Raw genomic sequence first — 21774 nt, 5'->3', positions numbered from 1 at the left:
GTCTTCTTGGTTCAGTAAATTCACTCCCTAATAATACTACTGTTTTTTGCATCAATGTAATGAAAAAATTGTGTCACATCAATGGAAATACACATTGGGCTGAATCTTAACTCCAAAAAATAAGTGGGTTGGGCTCATGCCAGAGGTTACAATGCCAAAATCTGGAACAGGAATCGAACCCACCCACTTCTAGATTTAACAGAGATGGGACGAGGGGATGGCGACCAATCCGCTCGTGGGAAGCGGGTTGGTCATTTAAATATTAAAATGAGGCTGCCTGTTTTCATATTAATAGTCATTCTATTTTTAACCACAGGCAGCCGGGTTTCACAGGCCTTGAGAAACTCAGAAGCTTAGAGGAGGCAAGGGCTGAATCCATAAGGTAAGTACCTTTCCAGATCTGCTTGTGGTCCAGGAGGAGCAGCAATGATTCCTTCATGCCCAACAAGCTGTCCAGTAAACCACCCCCGCCCCAATGATCCGTCTGCTCCCTCCCCGACCACCATCTGCCCCGCTCCCCACACAACCACCATCGGACCCCTCCCACCCACAATCAGGGCCCCCAGACCACCATTGGACCCACCCACAATCGGGGCCCCCCAGACCACCATCGGACCCACCCACAGTCAGGGCCCCCCAGACCACCATCGGACCCACCCACAATCGGGGCCCCCCAGACCACCATCGGACCCACCCACAGTCAGGGCCCCCCAGACCACCATTGGACCCACCCACAATCGGGGCCCCCCCAGACCAACATCGGACCCACCCACAATCAGGGCCCCCCAGATCACCATTGGACCCACCCACAATCGGGGTCCCCCCAGACCAACATCGGACCCAACCAAAATCGGGGCCCCCCAGACCACCATCGGACCCACCCACAATCAGGGCCCCCCAGACCACCATCGGACCCACCCACAATCAGGACCCCGCAGACCACCATTGGACCTACCCACAATTGGGGCCCCCCAGATCACCATTGGATCCACCCACAATCGGGGCCCCTCAGACCACCATTGGACCCTCCCCCTTGCGATCCGGACCACCCCACTGTGATTCGGACCCCCGATGTCTATCACTCCCCCAATACACCTACCTGCTCTCGTAGGCTTGTGAAGCAGGCTTCTCACCCGAAAGGCCTCCAGCCTGTCAATCAGGCTACCTGTGGGCAGGAACCCCACTTAAAAGGAGCGCTGCAGTTAAATTCTGCAGAACATTCAGGAAACACGTTGTTCCACAACAGCCAGCCCTTCCCTCCCCCTCCCCCCCACCCCACTCCCCCGCGTAAAACTCACCTCCAGGCTAAAATCCAGGCCATTACAACTGGCGCTGCAGTTAAATTCTGCAGAACATTCAGGAAACACGTTGTTCCACAACAGCCAGCCCTCCCCTCCCCCGCACCCCACTCCCCCGCGTAAAACTCACCTCTAGGCTAAAATCCAGGCCATTACAACTGGGATAGTAAAGGTGCTATGCAATTCTGCTTTCAGATGGGAAAGGCTAATATCTCACATGACCTGACTTCTTTAGGGTTATCTGATATCTTTTGTAGATCTTCTCTATATTGTGCCTGTTCCAACATTCAACTAGTGCTTGCCAAGCTACAGAATGAAAATACTACAGCAAACGATAACCTTTTGTCAATATAAAGTATAATTAAACAACATTTTGGAAGGACTTGCAAACATTTTTATCTAATCTCTTCCAAGGGCAATATCTGTATGAAGTAAAATCAATTTAAAACATAACGGCATTTTGCACATACCAATGAGATGAATTGCCAGAGTTTGGAAATATCACACATATTGGGCCATTAGTTGCTGTCAAAATAATGATGAGACTAATGGTGCTCGCTGTTCTTTATTCTCAAATGCTACAGCAACTTCAAGTGAGGAGCAGATGTGCGATTAAATGTGGAAATCCAAAAGATGCTATCCAGGTTGCACCACTCCACTGTTAGCTTTGCGAAAACCACATTGCGCTGTCTGGCTCACCATTGAAAGGCATTGAATGACATGACGTTGCTGTATTTGCGCGGTAGATACAAACTTAACTCACCACAGAAAGTTAATTCTTGTCCATTCCAGTCTAAGTACCCTTTTAATGATGTGATAAAAGTTAATTACTGTCAGTCACCACCTTGCACTGAAAATTAACTATGAAAAGTGTAGAGTCTCATTCTTTCAGGTTTTAATTGTTGCTGGAGATTTAAAAAATGTAAGATTTTAAAAAACTGTTTAACTTTTCCTTTCTATCTCTTTTTTCTCACTCTCTTAATCCAATCGTTCGTTCCCTCTCTTTATTTCTCTTTCAGGACCTGATTTGGAATTGAATTCACCTGCTCTAATTTACACTTCCTTCTCAGTCCTTGCTCTGCTAATTTCATAATTCTTCAATCTGATTGGTTAAGGAGATACACAGTTGCTTGCTCTGTTCATACAGGTCTGAGATGCCTTGTTTCCCTCACTGCGATATTATCAGCTCGTACTTTCAGCAACTTGCTACACAAAAAAATGTAAAAACTTAAACATGCAAGGCCAAGCCTAACTAAGGGCAGATGCCATAAGATGCCCTGCCTCAGCAAATTATGGCCCATGAATGTATTAATTATTCAATGAGTTCCATATTTATTAAAATACAAGGTATGGATATTTTAATTAATATAATATTCCTGAAGTGATTTTCAGATGGTTTAAACCACTTTATAATATATTGTTTGAGTTGTGTTCTTTCCCAACCCAAAAATCGCTCTTGACTAAAAGGGAACAAGATTATGGGGAAGAGGAAAAGTACTTGTAAAGTAAAATTTTCAAACCCAACCAACCTAAAGTACTGAGGAAAAAAAATTGCACAAGATCTCTTCTCTCTGGAAGGAGACATTCTTTATTTCAGTCATAAAAGAACAGTGTCAAAGAAGGCCACATCAATCTCCCAACATGCTCAGATAACTCCAGTCCCAGATGGCACTGAAACCTTTAGTTATGCTCCTTTTTCTACCCACACTCTCTCATAATATTAAAAATTAACCACCAAGGGGGCAACACTCGCTAGATGCATGCAAGCATTGAAATGCAGAGGTCCTTGGTCATTAATCTCAGTGAAAGGCACTGTTGGCAGTATAACTTCAGGCTGCAAATTAACTCTACACTACATGTACGGGCCTGAGGCCAGTAGCTGTAGTATAACGACAGCCTTACAAGTGTGAAAGCTGCTACTCTAAAGCATCATATATACACCATACCATTTTAATACTTGAACAATGCTTACCTTAAAAACAAACATTTCACCTCGTAAGATAGCCAGGGTGTTGAAATTTCCATCACAAATATTGGGCTTGGCACCAGGATAGGAAGGTTTATCCCTAGTAGGTGGTCGAGGAGGTCTTGGTTGTCTGTTAGGTTTTCTTGGATCCGATGGTGGATTGGAGCGATGTGGCGGTACTGTAGGTAAGGGTTTTGTAGGATGTGTAATCTTATCTGGTGGACCTATTTAAAAATGTAGGCAGAATCAGATTAAATCAAGAACAACAGCTACTCATTTTCAAATATAAAAATATGGGGGTAGATTTTCCAATTTGCCACCTGGGATTAAAACTGGCATTGCGGAACAGCGCCTGTTATAGAAACCATCCAATTTTCATTCCCATTGAAATCAATGGGCAACGTCAGTTTTTTGCCCAGGTGGCAAGCTGAAAATCTATGCCATGAAATGTAGCTACAAACCATATATCTTCTGGATGCCCTGTAAGTCATCTTGAGGAAGCTCGAAGTTTTCCGTATCCATATACTGGTAAAATGGGGCCATAATTGCACTGGGATCATTGGAGTGTTCTAGGCCCAGCGCATGGCCTAGTTCATGAACTGCAACCAGAAATAAATCATTTCCTACAGACAAAAAGAAAAAGGATCTAAATTGATTGTTACATCTAATTTTTTAAAAAAGACTGAGTTAAGCTGTGATCATTTGTAGGAGAAAATAATGCTGGCAAAGGAAAAAAGAATAAAAAATGGTAAAGAGAAGGAAAATCTGTCATTAACACACATATTAGAAGATTGTTTTACTTTGATTAAGCACACTCCAGAGATGTTATTATAATCCAAATTGTGCAGTTGTAATATTAGCGGGAGATACACATGTTTCTTTGGAGAGTATCTTCTCAAGCTTTCCTCCCCCATATTGGAACGTCACAGTAGCAGTCAAAGCGTTCAAGTGTGGGTGGAAGGAAATCTGCAGAAAACGCTGACAAATGTAATTATCTCCTCCCAACCTTAAAAAACATCACATTTCAAATCTTTCGTAAGTCATGCAAATAACATTTTACAATGATTTATCATTTTATCATTTATCATATTGGTCCATAAATGGCATTTCCTGCATAAATGTATTTTCTTTTGTCTTTAGAATGTATAGTTGGGATTGTCACATTTCAGGAAGTTGTGACTACATTTCCACAAAAAAAGATTAAGCAAAGTGTATTTTCACAAGTTTTTTGAAAAAGGATGATTAATATGTTAAATGGAAGTTGGTTTCCCCATAGATTAAACAATTAGCTTGTGTAGGTGTCCAAACCCAATTTTAACCTCCCGCCCACCCCGTTCCCACTGACTAGGCTGTGCTGGGCTAAAATCACACCTTTACTTTCTTAAATTTCTGTTATATTCTTCAGGCAGTAAATCATAGATCCTGAGAATATCACGCTTTATAATATCACAGTACATACTATCAGCAGAATTGAAATGAGAAAATGTCACAAGTGATTTTCTGCTTAGTGACATTTCGAATCGGCTGGCCCACTCATATTTGCCTCACTTGTAGTGACTAGCTAACAATTCAAATGTCCAGATAAAAATCATTTAAAAATTTGGAATAAGATTTGATTTAATAAAATGCTTTGGCCTTGAGTTCCACGACCCCACTTTCCTGACTCTTGTTGCATGTTCCTCTGTTTGTTTTGTATCCGAGTCTGATCAAAACTATTGCTCTATATGTTTACTCCCTGTGAAATAGAGCAATTCAACCATTCATATTAAACTTCGCCTCACCAAGTATTAACTCGGTCCACCTACAGAAAGATCAAAGAGGTACAAAAGACATAAGTGTCTGTTTCATATCATAAGGGGATGCTATTGTTACATCCCTGGTTATGCTACCGCTCAAGTAGATACAGGGCAGTGTGAGTCCATTCTTATACAAATGAAGACACTCAGACCACTTATCTCTGAGTCATTTATTCCAACGTACCCCGAGAAGGTATCTATGGCAGACCTGAATTTGTAACAAGGATGTTGGGTGATGACAGCTTCTCACATAGTAGAAGTTCCACCTAATAGGCCAAATGTGATGTAATAATTTCTAATATACACGGACTCTGATTAAAAGTATTGAGTGTTATTTGCTAAACCTGTTGTCATCATTCTAATATAAATGTTAACTTTTGAGTAGTAAAGCCACCACTTATTAAATACTGAGTGCATTGGTTTTATTACTCCACTGCTCACAACAAACACATACACAATCCAAAAACAGAATTTATCAAAACCTCACAAATCCACAGCATATCTGTTACAAAAGGAAAAATGGATGTGAGAGCAATTCAAGATTTCCTCGGGGATTCTAAACCATGCACTTGCACAGTTTCATGTGTCATCAGAAGTCCACAATCAGATCACTCACTTGTAATCAGTGCCTAGAATGATAAATATTTGGAATAAACTGCCGGACAGAGTAGCAAAGAAAAATAAATTTCATTGTTCAAAATACAATTCAGCGCTGTGACGAGAGTTACTGTACTAGAGGGTTGAGCTTTGATGAGCCTAAAGGTCTTTTCTCCACCCCTGAATTTTCTTGGATTTATGTTCTAACCATTCTGAGCCATCCACCATTCTTTTAATAGAGGGAAAAGTAACCATTGTTTGACAGTGTGCTTAAATGTGAGATTCCTTTCTTCCACCGTCGCAGGTGTTCATGAATTCGGTACTACATTGCTTTAAGTGATAAATGACATAAAAACCCCTCTATACTTTTACTGCCAAAGGAGCTACAATAAAAGTTATTTTAGCATTGATAATTTTATACAGGTACTATAGAGGTTGGCTTGTTACTTGAATATAAATGAGTCTGGTTAATATTTACACTGATTTTGCTACTATGGAATAGCTGCAATAAATACTTTAAGGTTACTGTAATAAAAAACTATGACTAGGATTCTTCACTGCGATCCTGCCTCAAATCGAGCGAGGTCATGGTGGAGAATATAGGAAAATGAGCTGAATGTTCCCCCTAATTTTTTTGGGGGGGGTCTGCGATCCCTTTAACGGGCTGCGTGGCCTATTCAAAGTTTCACCCATGCGCAAAATTTCACATTGGAAAAGCCGGTCTCGGGCTGTGTGGGACTGACAGAGAGCTGCATGGCTGCGCAGCTTAGAGGGAATGTTGGTAACAGCCCTGAGGTGCCCCATGGAGGGAAAAGCCTTGTAGTGGCCTCCTCTTCTTCCATTCTACCCTCACGTTGCTACAGTTCCTGCTGCCTTTGGGGTGTTACTGCCCCTTTAAATCCACCCCACCTCTTGTGGTGCTGCAGTAACACTGCTGGGATTTCCCATTCGGACTGATGGCAGGTTCTCTCTTGGCAGCGGGAATACTGCTGGGAGCCCAACACTCATTGGAAATAAGCCTGAACCCAGGAAAATAGGTCAGGGTTGGGGCAGATTTGAAGAAGCAGGCAGCAGTCCCTCTGAGGTTTCTAAGGTGACTTTGTGTCATAACGCATTGGCAGTTATGAGATCTACCAGGGTATCCAGAGCAGGATCATGTCCTGGACCCCCCAAAGATTTGTCCAAAAAATTGTTTCCTTTAAGGTTTTGAAATGGCCCCCTTTGTGAGAGAATCTTCTGCGGGGGTAGGGAGGGGCGATAGTGCATTCCTGAGTGGAGCCCCCAGCCTGCCATTGACATATAAATTGTAAGACCTCCCCTAATACAGACAAAAATAAGGGACAGGAAATGACCAACAGGTCCATTGCGCCTATCCTAGCTTGTTTCATACTGTATTTTCATGAATTCTGATAATCTCCACACTTCAATTATCAGCATCCAGAAACTAAAAGAAATAATATCCATGAAGGTTAAATGTACTATAACCGATTGTAACTAGCAGGGGAGAACAGGGGAGTGGCAGGGCTTTTAGAGGCTCAAGCCTCATTTATATACCGCCTGCAAGTTGTAGGTGCTAAATGATAGTGAGAGCCTAGGATCAGGTGAGAGCCGATCCCGGGATGAGTCTAACATGGACTGGGAGCAACCCATATTTTTTTGTGTGGGTCCAGGAGGAGTACATTCTTGAGCCATTTTGTGAGTGGCTGCTGGTGGCCCCTTTAAGGGGTCCTTTGACTGACATACTTTAATGAAGCTCCCGACCGGCTTCAGGCCTGGGCCACCCTTGTGAAGGCCCCTGGCAAAACAGCGGTGGGTGGGATCAGAGAGTGGTATATGCAGGACTTCAATTTTAGGACCACTACTGCTAGGTGGAGTGAGATAAAAATCGGCCCTACTGTTTGGTGTGGTTGCAGATTCCATCCCTGGTGTGTGTTGAGCAGAATTGGGCTCAATTGGCTTTAATGTCAGAATGATCGGGCATTTTCTTTCGGAGGTGCTCTCACTTTGGCATAACAACTTCCTTGGCAGTACGGCAGTACTCCGTTTCCACATGTAAAAAGGGTATCTGCCACACAATTGGTGAAGTTATGATGGCGGAGCGAGAGAAGCTCTGAGGAAATTTCTGGTCCATGTCTCTGAGGTAGGACGGGGAATAATTGGTCAAGGTTTCCACTCTTAATCGCTGGAACATGAATGTGTGTGGAGAATGAGTGGAGGACATAGTCAGGCTAAGCTGTGGTGTCCCTCTCAGTCATACAGCCAGCAGACACTTATTGCCGCGGTTTACAACTGAAGAACGGCCACTTGGCTGAGGTTCTGAAGGGTACTCAGCATCTGTTGACCCATACCAAAGCATGATTCACTACCTTCAGGACAGAAAGGGAGAAAAGCAGAAAATAAAATCAGGGACATGCATGAACTACTTGGTGAACTGTTATGCACATTTGTGTAGAATCATCCAGGATGTTTCTATTAATATTCATGATTCAAGTAGGAAGATAAACTATGCTCATTTCAGCCAGTAACAGACCTTGCCTTTACAGATATATACACAATTCTTCATGCACATTCACACATATACAGATACGTGTAGGCTGAACAAATTCACGTTGCTGCCTCTGAATGCACGAGTCAAACAAGCGTAAAATGTCAAAGTTCCAGCAGCAGCTCAAACTGATGAATCACATACAGGAAAAAAAAAGGCCACTCTCATTTGAACACAGTTCAAGGACCAAACTTAACAGAGCAAAGGAATAAGAGCAACAAAAAATTACAAGATCTTGACAATGTCTGAAACTACACAAAAATGAATGGTATTTTAGAGCAGAGTTGCAGTGAATTTTCCAACAGTTCAAGTAAATTTAACAGCATATACATTTTCAGAATTTAGTATTGTTTCACAATTTTATTAGGAGAAAAAAAAGAAATTGACTGGCTTTATTAATTAACTAGCAGGGGAGCCCCATGTTGCAGGGCAATTTTGGGGCTGGTGGATGTGTGGGCTGGGAGCCTGGGACTGGATTTGGGTTGTCGGCAGTTTCCAGGGCTTTTTTGGGCCTGGTGGATGTGTGGGCCGGGAGCCTGGGACTGGATTTGGGCTGTCGGCAGTTGGAGAAGCCTAGGCCCGTTTTGCACTGTTTTTTAACCTAAACATTTTTAGCTTTTAATACCTTCAAAGATGAAAGTTAAAGTACTTATAAAACATTTTTGGTAAATCTTATTTTTTTTTAAAAAGAAACTGACCTGGATTACCAAAGTTTTTAGCTGCCCTGGCTGCTGTATAATGGCTGACAGATCCCTGAGATGAAAACGATTAGTACCGCCCACACACACACCGATCGGTCAACCATCAGGTGACTGAACTATAGGATTGGTCAATCATGATGGCACAGGATTGGTCGACCTTGACGTCAGTCAATGCTAATGAGTGGATAATGAGTGGAATTTTGAAGGTTTTTTGTATAATGTGCGAACAATTTTTGTCCGACCAAAAAGTAAATATGCCTACAAGAGTCCCCTAATGATGAGCTTTCTTTTGATATAACACATGTGTAGGTACGCTCTATAACTTTTGATTGTATAGCCGGACAGACAGAGAGACAGAGAGACAAAGGCCTAGAGATTCATTGACGCCACTTTTGGGGCGCTAAAGTGGGGCGTCCGCTAAAGTTTGCGGCCGCCGCCAAATCTATGCCACTTCTCCGATATTCATTAGCTTCGCCCTACTAGTTCGGGCGAGCGCTAAAACTGCTGCTGGACGCCTCTCTTTGGGCGCTAAGCCGGAGGTGGTGATCGATAGCGCCGAGGCCGGGCGCAGCGCAGGTGCGGCTATCTCGTGATTGACAGCAGACACCCTGGTGCCGGCCAGCTCTTAAGGGGGAAGGGTCGACTGTGTCTGCTGCCACGCCCTAGATAGTGGAGCACTCCAGCTAGGCCTGAACACTGCTGCTGGACCCAAATAGCGCCTGAAGACATGGAGAAGGCCCGTGAACGTGCGCAGCGCTTCTCAGAGCGTGATCTGAGTGTGCTGCTTGCTGCTGTGGAGAAGAGGCGCCATGTTTTGTACCCGGACAATGGCAAGAAGGCGACGGTCCGCGTCTACAGGAGAGCCTGGAGGCATGTCGCCAGCAAGCTGTCAGCCAACAGCGACGTCCCCAGGACCGGTGCCCAATGCCGCAAAAAGTTAAATGACCTCACACGCATTGTCAGGGTGAGTACCCTTTCCAATGACCTCCTCATCCTTGCATGTGCACCTCACATTATGGGCAAAGGGACCTGAAAGCTCTAATGGCCAGCCTTCATCCAGCAGCTATGGGACAGGCATGAGCATCAATTGCACATTCTGCACTTAACACACTGGCCAAGCTAGTCCACCATGGGAGGCATTGCACACCAGATCATGGCAACACACTGGCCAGGCTATTGCACCATGGGAGGCAGTGCACACAAGATCACGGCGACACACTGTACTTAGAGGCCGTCCTTTCTCTTGCAGGCCAAGCTGGCGAATAATCGCAAGAGCCGGACTGCAACCGGGGGAGGCCGACCCCATATCCAGCCACTCACCGACCTGCAACATCGCGTGGAGCGCCTCATGGGTGGCCGGGTGATTGGGCCCATTGCATGTGGAGATGCCGACCCTGTTCTGGGCAGCAATGGTAAGGACATCACCTTTTGCACCTCTCTCGTCCCACTTGCGCATCAGATCTACATCCTTTGCTACTGTCCGACCAATGCGCTGAATGCCACCACTCATGCATCCCGCACTGATGCCCTCTCCTCACTCTCACACAGAAACACACAGAAACCCCACAGTGCAGATAGAGGCCATTCGGCCCATCGAGCCTGCACCGACACATATCCCACCCGATCCCCGTAACCCCTACACCAACACATATCCCACCCTATCCCCGTAACCCCACGTATTTAATCCCCCTAACACTAAGGGTCAATTTATCATAGCCAATCAACCTAACCCGCACATCTTTGGACTGTGGGAGGAAACCGGAGCACCCGGAGGAAACCCACACTACTCTTGTGCTACTCTAAAGCTACTCTTGTGCCTTCCTGCTTTCAGATGGTCAAGAGGAGGTCCCTCAACTTGCCAGTGACAGATCCTCCGAGGAGGAGCAGGAGGAGGAGCAAGAGGAAGGCGGCCCATCAGGGGAACCCTCAGCCGCGGCCACCCAGGCCAATGTAGGGGACACGTCTTCCCTGGAGGGCAGCGTGGCGGAAGTGTCGAAGGGGAGGGGAGCTCCTGGAACCTGCGTGCTGCAGAAAGGCGGGAGGGGGGTGGAAGCTCGGCGGCCTTCTCCCCAGAGGGGGGATGCGTCGGAGGGGAGTCCAATTGCTGGGCCCAGCGGCCTCCAGCAACGCAGGAAGGGTCGGCCAGCTCGGCGGCCTTCTCCCCAGAGGGAGAGTCCGGCCTCCAGTCAGGAGATGCTCTTCGCCGAGGAGATGGAACGCCTCGAAGACTTGTCCGCGGACTCGGAGCGCCGGCACACGGAGCTCATGGCGGCAGTGGCACGGTTGCCTGAGTCCATCGATTCCCTCTCTCGGAGTGTGGCCGAGTTCGGGCCCTTAGAGGCCACCAGTCGGGCGGAATACCGGGCAGATCTGTCAGCGACTGGCCAGGTGATCAGTGGTGCCGTCCAGTCACTGGCTGCTCTGCTGCGGTCAGTGAACAGGTCAACACGGGCACTCAGTGCTGCCACACTCGCTGTGTCAGCCAGGCATCGCCAGGGCACTCGGCGCGCTGCAGCAGCACAGCGGTCTGTCCCTCGGCAGATTGGTGCGCATGCTGCAGTGCTGGCCCGGGCGAGTGCCAGTGTCTCAGGCGACCAGCGAGCGCCTGCCATCCGCCAGCTTGCCGCCATTCCTCCAGCCGCCACTGCCACTCCCCCAGTGGAGCTGCCAGGAGCTGCTGCAGCGACTGGTGCTGGCCAGCCACAGCTGCAGCAATCAACAGCCGCCCGCTCGACGGCCAGACTTCGACTATGCCGACCCCCAAGGGCATCTGCCGTCATGACATGTGCCCCTCAGGAGCCTGCCCCCAGCCTTGCAGCAGCCAATGGCCTTACTTTGAGGCGGAGCAGCAGGGCGGGCAGGGGCCACCCAAAGATGGCCAAGGCATCGCCCTAGCAGGCCAAATAGTCGAATGTGTGGCCATTTGTGTTTGTTTCTTGAGGCCGAGAATTGGATGTTTGTTTTTTGAAGGCCGATGATGTGATGTTTGTTTTTGACGAAGGCCGAGAATGACGGCCATTTTAGTTGCCCTATTTTGTTAATCCTCTCCAGGTTGTGGGAGCGAGTAATGTGTTTGAGTGTTTTTTGGGGGTTTCGTCTGTTTTTGCTTTTCATGTGGGAAGGGCCCAGAGTTTGTACAATAAAGCATTTTATTTATTCACATTGTCCATGTTTGATCTTTGAAGTGTTTGTTGCCTTAACCGGCTGAGGGCTTGCGGAGCGGCTGCAATCATGTTCTATCATTGGCACAAGCCATTCCCTGACAGGGGGCCTAGAAGTGACGTTCAATAAGCCGCCGACGGGCGGCCCTTGGACCTTGTGCCTCCCTCCTGGGCTGGTACTCCTCATCCTCGTCGTCCTCATGCTCCTCCTGCTCCTCCTCCTGAGGTGGTGGTCCAACGTGAGGTGGCAGTGCCTGAGTCCTGCGGATAGCCAGGTTGTGCAGCATGCAGCAAACGACGACGAATTGGGAGACTCGATCCTGCGAATACTGGAGGGCTCACCCGGAGCGATCGAGACAGCGGAACTGTTGCTTGAGCACGACGATTGTTTGTTCTATGAGGTTCCTCGTCGCTTGATGGCTCTCGTTGTATGCCTCTTCAGCAGGGGTCGTTGGCGCGCGGAGCGGGGTCATGAGCCAGGTACACAAAGGATAGCCTTTGTCCCCGATAAGCCATCCTCTTGGGGGAGGCTGTGCCTGGAACATGTCAGCCACAGTTGTCTGTCGCAGGATAAAGGCATCGTGGCTGCTGCCTGGAAAGCGGGCATTGACAGCTAGGATGCGCTGCCTGTGGTCACACACCAGCTGTACATTGAGGGAATGGTAGCCCTTCCGGTTGCGGTACTCCTCGGCATGCTCAAGAGGTGCCCGCAAAGCCACATGCGTGCAGTCAATGGCGCCCTGCACCATGGGGAAGCCCGCTATTCTTGCAAACCCCACTGCACGCTGCTGCTGCTTGTCCAGGGTCATGGGGAAGGAGATGAATTGATGTCTCCTTCTGAAAAGGGCTTCGGTCACCTGGCGGATGCAGCAATGCATGGCGAACTGGGAGATGTTAGCGATGTCCCCAGTAGCGGATTGGAAGGAGCCGGAGGCATAGAAGTTGAGAGCCACCGTCACCTTCACTGCCACCGACAGAGACGTCCTGCGCATCAGCTGTGGCTGCAGATCTCTCTGAAGCAGCCGGCAGATGTCTGCAACCACCTCCCTTTGGAATCGCAGCCTCCTAACACACATCGCGGCAGACATGGTCAGATAGGAGGTCTGCTGGCGGTATACCCTGCGTGGGTAAGGTCTCAGTTGGCGACGCCTGTTGCCCCCTCTGCGTCTAGCCAGGGCTGCCACTCTCTCACGGCGTCTGTAAGCCCTTCTGGCATAAGGCTGAAATTCAGCGTTGCCACCCAATGCAGCCCCCATTATATGCTGGCAAACACTGAGCTCTGAATGAAGGCAAAGATAATTGGTAAGCTCTGGCCTGAGCCAAAAATACCTGTCCAAGTGTTGGTCCAAACCAGTAAACTCTTCTCCTTGGTCTCTGTCCAAAAAACCGTTGCACAAGAGTGAATGCTGCAAAATGGCTGGCCTTTATACTGCTGGGTAAGTGCCCTTTAATTTGCGCTCCCCGCGGCCCGGCTGGCCTGTGTACCGTTCCACTTCACAGTCGCTCGGGCCGCCCAGCGCACAATGGGCCGGCGCGAGTGAAGTTCCGGTTTGGGGCGCACAAAGGGCGTTGCACTATTAAATGACGTCATGATCTGCGCGCGCAGCAGGGCGCGCGCTAAGACTTTGCGCCGGCGCTAAATGTGTCCTGAAGTTGGGGAGAGGCGCAGATCGCGCTGCACCCGGGCGATAAGCGCCTAGCGCTCGAGATCTACTCCTCCTAAGGCGCTAACGGCTGGCGCGCCCAACTGAATTTCTAGGCCAAACTGTTTTATATATATAGATTTGTTTTTCTAAAGTGTACAGTTTTAACTGACTGGAAAGAAGTCTGCAGTAGGGTCCCGCAGGGGGTCAGAATTAGACCCATTGCTTTTCTTGTTATATATAAATGACCTGGACATGGATATAGGGAGTACAGTTTTGAAGTGTGCGGATGATACAAAACTTGGCAACGTAGCAAGTAGTGAGAAGGATTGTAGGTGACTTCAGGAGGCCAAGGACAGACTGGTGAAATGGGCAGACACATGGCAGATACAATTTAATGCAGGTAAGTGTGAAGTGCTGCATTTTGGGAGAAACAACATGGAGGGGCAGTATTATCTGAATGGTAGTATTTTGAGGGGGGTGCAAGAGCAGAGGGACCTGGGGGTGCATATTCACAAATCCTTGAAGGTGGCAGGACAAGTTGATAAGGCAGTTAGGAAAGTGTATGTAGGAAAGTAGCAAAATCCTAAATCCATTTGTGAAGAATAGCGTTACTATTTTGCTGCACCTGCTGCTCAGTAGAAATCTTTCCCCACTGTTAAACAATGTTGTTATTATTTGGAATGCACAATTTGGATAAATCATAGAATCTTACAGCACAGAAAGGGCCATTCGGCCTGTCGTGTCTGTATTGGCTCTTGGAACGATCTGTCCAATTTAATCCCACACTTCAGCCTTTTCCCCATAACCCTGCAAATTAGTTCTCTTCAAATTCATGTCAAATTGCCTTTGGAAAGTTCCTATGGAATCTAATTTCCCCACCCTTTTAGGTAGTGCGTTCCAGATTATAACAACTCTGTGTGAATTAATTTCTCCTAATTTTCCCTCTAATTCTTTTTTAAATGATTTTAAACCTATGACCTCTGGTTACCAACCCACTTGCCAGATTAAACAATTTCTCTCTACTTGCTTATCAAAACCCCTCATAATTTTGAATACCTCTATTAGGTCTCTTAACGTTTTCTGCTCTAAGGAGAACATTCCCAGCTTCTCCAATCTCTCCACATAACTGAAGTCCCTCATCCCTAGTATCATCCTGGTAAACCTCCTCTATACTCTCCAAGGCCTTCACATTGTTCCTAAAGTGTGGTGCCCAGAATTGTACACAATACTCCAGCTGAGGCCCAACCAGTGATTTATAAATGTTTAGCATGACAAGAACAAAATCTTCACCCAGTGATCCTGAAACTCATATTCTTCTTTAAGTCCTTCCTGGTAAACCTGCTCCAATAAATTCAAAGTCAACCAAGCTAATTTAAGAATAGGGCCACCCGAAAAGTGTGTTACTGTGAGATATCAGTACTTTTGCTGAAGAGTTCATTCCCAGTCTACACAAGACACTTGCAATGTAAAACAGCAGCTGGAAAACCTACACCAGCCAATTCCTGTGCCTTCCCCACAGGTTTAGAATATATTTTTAATTAGCAGCTGCTGACTTTAAAATCTCACTGTAAATTAAAATAGCTTCATCAACCTAACCAGTCTCTAAAGAATAATGAATAAATAATATATTCCCAAATGTTTGTTTTTCCACTTTGGAGGGACTAATAAGTTCATTTACCACAAGCAAAAAGTCCAAAATGAAATGTGAAATTAAACATTTATGATTTAATAACATTAATATGGAAGCATCGCTGCTAATGAGCTACAATGCAAGCTCACTGAGTAAGCCAGTCAGACAACCTACTCCCAGCCTACTATGTATGTTGTTATGTAAGCGTCTACTACCAGATATGTGACAGTGATCCAAGGTAACTTGTGCACTGAAATTTCCCTGCTGTCTGTGTAATAGTTTGGCATCCATTCACACTCTCCTTTCTAAAGCCTTGCCAAGATCACAATAGTACAAAATTGGGTGAACAAATTTTTGGCTGTGAACAAATGATCTTGCACTGCTTTACTATAGGACCTCAGTGAACCCACCCACTGTATCACCACATCACCCCAATAGTATTTACTTTAAGGGCACAATCAACCGGGTAAATGGAACATTTGTCTCATCACAAATGTGCCTCTTTAAAGTGGCTTCTACTGTGTAAAGACATCATACTATTGTCATATCTGCTCTTATTTCCTTTTTTAGTCACCTTGCTTTTTAGAACATTCCATTGTACATATTGTTGTTTGTGTTCTACACTTGCCAATCTTCCAGTGTTGTATTAAAGTCGCCAGGATTTTGGATCCTTCTCCAACATGGTACACCAATAGTGTATTTTTGTATTGGAGCTTGGAAAATGAGAAAACATGGAAATCAAAGCTCTGCTCCAACAAAATATTCAGAAGGTGCCCCGCCACAAACTCCTTTCCCTAGCCACCGACTCTGTTCCCTAACCACCAACGCCATCCCTCTCCCTGGCAACTGTCTGAAGCTGAGCTAGACCATTCACAACCTTGGTGTTTCATTTGACCCTGAGATGAGCTTCCAACCAACATTCCCTCTAAGCCTTGTGGCTGTGCAGTGCTCTGCCAGTCCCGCACAGCCCGGGACTGGCTTTTTCAATCTTAAATTTTGCACGTGTGAAAATGTGAATGGGCTGCACAGCCCTTTAAAGGGGCCGCACATCCAAAAATAGGGGGAACATTGCTTCTGACCACATATTCACGCCATCACCAAGGCCGCCTACTTCCACCTCCATAATTGCCCAACCCCGCCCCTGCCTCAGCTCATCTGCTGCTGAAACCACATCCATGACTTTGTTAACACTATACTTGACTATTCCAACACTGTCCTGGCTGGCCGCTCATCTTCCACCCTCCATAAACTTGGAGCTCAACAAAAACTCCGCTGCCCATTTCATAACTCGCACCAAGTCCCGTTTACCCATCACCCCTGTGCTTGCTGACCTACATCAGCAACGCTGATTATTTTAAAAGGCTCAACCTCATTTTCAAATCCCTCCATGGCCTCGCCCCTCCCTATCTCTGTAACCTCCTCTATTATTACAACCCTCCAAGATCTCTGCACTCCTCCAATTCTGGCCTCTTGCGCATCCCCTATTTTAATCGATCTACTATTGAAGGCCATGCTTTCAGATGCCTAGGCCCTAAGCTCTGGAATTCCCTCCCTAAACCTCTCTGCCGCTCTATCTCTCTTGCCTCCTTTAAGACACTCCTTAAAACCTACCTCTTTGATCAAGCTTTTGATCATCTGTCCTAATATCTCCTTATGTGGCTTGGTGTCAAATTTTGTTTGATAACACTCCTGTGAAGCACCTTGGGATGTTTCACTACATTAAAGGCGCTATATAAATACAAGTTGTTATTGTTTTTCTTGTTATAGTACTCAACATTGTCTGACCTCTATGTTATTTTAAGCTTCTCCTTGATGCAATACAGATTGTAAATCAAGGAGTGATATGTGCATCAAAAACAACTTGGCATCCTGGACTAAAGTTTAAGGGGATGGACATATGAGGAGAGGTTGAGTAGATTGGGACTCTACTCATTGGAGTTCAGAAGAATGAGAGGCGATCTTATTGAAACATATAAGATTGTGAAGGGGTTGGATCGGGTGGATGCGGGGAAGATGTTCCCGATGATGGGTGAAACTAGAACTAGGGGGCATAGTCTTAGAATAAGGGGCTGCTCTTTCAAAACTGAGATGAGGAGGAACTACTTCACTCAGAGGGTGGTAGGTCCATGGAATATGCTGCCCCAAAAAGCTGTAGAAGCTACATCATTACATAAATTTAAAACAGAAATAGACAGTTTCCTAGAAGTAAAGGGAATTAAGGGTTACGGGGAGCGGGCAGGAATTTGGACATGAGTCTAGGTTCGGATCGGTCATGGCCCTGTGGGTAGCGGAGCGGGCCCAGGGGCCGTGTAGCCTGATCCTGCTCCTATTTCGTGTGTCTAATTCTGTTAGATTCAGGAGATGGTTCTGTGATAGTGGATTGGCGGTTAGGATCAGATCAGCCATGATCTTATTGAATGGCGGAGCAGGCTCGAGGGGCCGATTGGCCTACTCCTGCTCCTATTTCTTATGTTCTTATGTAACATTCTAACTGACATGGTCTATTAACGTAAGAACATACCTAATACACAAAACAGTTGCCCTATATTGAATTCCTAGCAATAATTAATCCAAAACCATGGGGTCGGTATTCATGTGTGCATGGATGCCACCTATCTCTATCTCTTTTGCTTACTCCATTGATCTAAATGCTATTGCTATAATATCCAACTGCCTGGCTGATATTAACAACTGGATGAGTCAAAATTTCTGCTTGACCCGAGCTGAGCTTACTGCCCCCACCTCATATCCATTACCACGCTGCGTTCTTCCACTTCCATAACATTGTCTGCCAACATCCTTATGTTCAAATTCCTCCACGGCCTTGCACCTCCCTATCTCTGTAACATCCTCCAGCTCTACAACCCGCCGAGAACTCTGTGTTCCTCCAACTCTGGCCTCTTATTCCCTTAGCCCCACCATTGGCAGATGTGCCTTCAGCCGTTTTGGCCCTAAGCTCTGGGATTCCTTCCTTGAACTTCTCCACCTCTCATTCCTCCTTTAAGACTCTTCTTAAAACCTACTGCTGTAACCAAGTTATTGGTCACCGATCCTTATGTTTCCTTCTTTGGCTTAGTGTCAATTTTTGTCTTATTCTGCTACTTTGAGCACTGTCGAACATTTTCCTATGTTAACGGCACTATAAAAATGTAAGTTATTGTTGTTGTAATTGCATTCTCCTGTATCTCTCCAAACCATAGTCTATGCCTTCTCAGAAATGTGAGGGTATACCTATCAGGAAAGGGTGAACAGGCTGGGTCTCTTTTCTCTTGTAAAGAGAAGGCTGAAGGGTGACCTAATAGAGGTCTTTAAAATTATGAAAGGTTTTAATAGACACAGAGAGAGTATTTCCACTTGTGGGGAAGAGCAAAGCTAGAGGCCATCAATATAAGATAGTCACCAAGAAATCAAATAGGGAATTCAGAAGAAAGTTATTTACCCAAAGAGTGGTGAGAATGTGGAATTCGCTACCACAGGGAGTGGTTGAAGCGAATAGTATAGATGCATTTAAGTGGAGGCTAGATAAGCATATGAGGGAGAAGGGAATAGAGGGTTATGCTGATAGAGTTAGATGAGGAAAGAAGGTTGGAGGCTCAAGTGGAACATAAACGCTGGCATGGACTTGTTCGGCCAAATGGCCTGTTTCTGTGCTGTATATCCTATGTAATTCTTCACCTCAAACTTGACTTCTCTAATGTTCCCAGAGCTGGCTTCTTCACCTCAACACTCCACAATTTATCACTCGCCTAAAACACTGTAGCCATGTTCAAACTGTACAAAGTCTTGTAGTCCTATCACCACTGTCCTCTCCAAGATCCCCTAGCTCTTCTTGCCCCAACAAGTTGACTTCAGGTTTCTAGCACACATTTCAAAACCCTCCCACGGCCTTATTTCAGATTACCTTGATAATCCCCTTCAATTTTTCCATATACTGTATGTTAGCCAGCAACAATGTGACATGATCATCTGGAGACCAAAGACTGCTAATACCTCACCAACAGAGTAAACAGCTGTTCTCAATACTGAAATGAAATCATGGGTTGGAATTTGCAATGGGTAATAACGGCAAACTAATAGCGTTCGCCGTTATTACCCCTTTGAAACTGACGGCAACTTCAAGATGTAGCATACGCGCATCTAAACACCGAAATCCTGAAGTTGTGGTCAGTCATTCACTGCTCTGACACTGGCTGTGCTGTAGAACCACCCCCCCATAGCTAGCAACCAGTGTAATCAGTGAAATCAGTGAAACTGACAAAAACTGTAGGCAGCTTTCTTCGGGGCCAACGGCAAATGCCTTTGCTTCGCCGCTGACCGCAAATTTCGGGTCAATAAAACTGAATTTATGATGGATATCAGAAAAGTAACCTGAGTTCTATTTCAATCTGTGTAGTTTCCTCTAAAAGCATGACCTCAGTGCTTTTTAAGCAAAAAATTTACATTTTTAAAAAGCTACAGAATTGCTTGGTTTCTACTATTAGTCAGGAGCTCTACGACAAAGGTAAAACCTGAGATTTTTTCCAACATAATTAATTTGATGACCACTGCTGCCAATTTTAGCGATGAGACCAAATGAACTCAGGCAATCGAATTTTCAAACAGATTACCAACCATCAGAACAAGGAAGGCTAGGCCTCAATAGTTGTAGTATCACAATGCTTTGCTGTACTTGTTTATGGTGTCTATGGTACTAGAAAATAATGCTGTAGTATAACACAGCATTGTCGAGGTATGAAGTTTCATCATCACAACTTCTTGGGGGATATACTCTAGATGTAAATTAAGACTCACCCACTAAAGCTGAAAAACTATTTAAAATACAAGTGGTGCCTGGAAAGTTGTTGTGAAGTAGCTCTTTTCCGAAGCCCTCGCTTGTCTCCATTTTCTGAAATTTTCTCAGTCAGTCCAGTAGTTGCCTTTTTATTTCAGGGCCCAAAATTATTCAGCATTTCCCTGGGTGGAAGCTACTGTATATGTTCAAAAAACAAAGTTTTACTCCAATGATGGTTCAGTGGGTTTACACAGTGAGCAGCTGAACCATACAGACCAGGAGTATCCTGTTCGATCTCTGTGTTCAGTTAACTGATCTCAGCTGGTGCGATGTGCCATGGTTCCTGCTCCTGACCACAATCTAGTGAACTCTGCTGGACGTGTGCGCGGGACATTCAGTGAGGACATGATTGTCTGTGCAGTGATTCTTTCTCCAGTCAAACAGCCTACTAACATAAGGCCTGGATTTTAACTGCCAGCTTGGTTTCCGACTGGTGAGTCAATTTCCCGTCCACTTGTGGCAGAGTGAGACACGGCGTCAATTTAATCCCTCTGGCGGAAAAATGCGCGCCTGGGTATCACCTGCCAATGTAAGGTAGGTGGCGGAATCAGGTTCCAGGAGCATCTCATAGGGTTCCTGCATTCAGGAAGGGGGGGTGGAATCCGGAGTAGAGGAGGCCTAAGCTTTCCTTGTGGGACCCGGCGGAGCACTCCTTCTCCTTCTGTCCCCACAAAAAGGAAAGAAACCTTCTACGGCCTCTTCTGGGGCTGATCCTCTTCTGTTCCAGGTTTACCTGATGAGAAAGCCACAGAGGCTTCCCCACTCGAATCTGAGTTAAAATTGCAGTCGGATCCCAATCACGTCATCGGGACCCGACATGCGTATATAAAGAAGGCTTTGGGTGCCCTTGCCACCTGCTCAGTTGATTGCGGATGGAGGGATCCTGGTGGCTTCAGGGCGGATAAGTGACTCAGGCCTTTTTAGTTGTCTAGCCACAGATTCCACCAGGCAGGTAGGGTTAAAATCGCCTCCTCACTGTCAAATCACGCAAGAGTAATATTATTTGAGCAAGGTATTGGATGGCAACTGGTTTCCTTGAAATAGGACCACAACAAGGAGTCAGTGCCTCCAACAGAAAGAGGTGAAAAAAGTTTTATTCCAAACTCAATGCGACCATAATTGGAAATGGCCAGTGGTTGCATACAAACGTACGCTGAACCTATGGTCACATGGAATATTTTAGATATTATTAGAAGGTTGAATTACAGTTCTGCAAATCCTAGAATCCTAGAACCATACAGCACAGAAGAAGGCCTTTCAGCCCATTGTGCCTGTGCTGGCACTTTGAAACAGCTATCCAATTAGTCCTACTCCCCTGTTCATTCTCCATAGCTCTGCAAATCTTTCCCCCAATGTGTCTACAAAATGAGGTGAGGTTTTGAATACTGGGTAGCTCCATTCCTGAAGACATTCCCCGCCAACCTTCCCCCACCCCAACATCATTGCCTCCCCCCCGCCAAACCCCAACAATGTCTCCTTCAGCTGTCTGTGCAAGAAAGTTCACTTTCTTTAAGGGCTTAGGTCACTTCCCTCTTCTCATTTAGGGTATAAGCCTCTAATACTATGCCAGGTATTGGCTGAGCAGAAATTCCCTGTGTAGGGG

General features: G+C 46.0%; 1 protein-coding gene across 1 annotated transcript in view; it reads right to left on the bottom strand.

Moving 5' to 3' along the window:
• The window catches only part of mmp16a (matrix metallopeptidase 16a (membrane-inserted)), a 326220-nt gene that overhangs the window by 109477 nt on the left and 194969 nt on the right, over positions 1-21774 (bottom strand). The window contains exons 5-6 of the mRNA XM_085992713.1: positions 3726-3887; positions 3271-3488 (exon numbers count right to left, since the gene is read on the bottom strand). Coding sequence (XP_085848839.1) covers positions 3271-3488; positions 3726-3887 — 380 coding nt within the window. The remainder of the gene's footprint in view (positions 1-3270; positions 3489-3725; positions 3888-21774) is intronic.

Source organism: Somniosus microcephalus, chromosome 7 (assembly GCF_052327205.1).
Source record: "Somniosus microcephalus isolate GS21.2 chromosome 7, FLI_Smic_1.0, whole genome shotgun sequence".
NCBI lineage: Eukaryota > Metazoa > Chordata > Chondrichthyes > Squaliformes > Somniosidae > Somniosus > Somniosus microcephalus.
The sequence above is the reverse complement of the archived record's forward strand: the minus strand, read 5'-3'. Positions and strand labels throughout refer to the sequence as shown.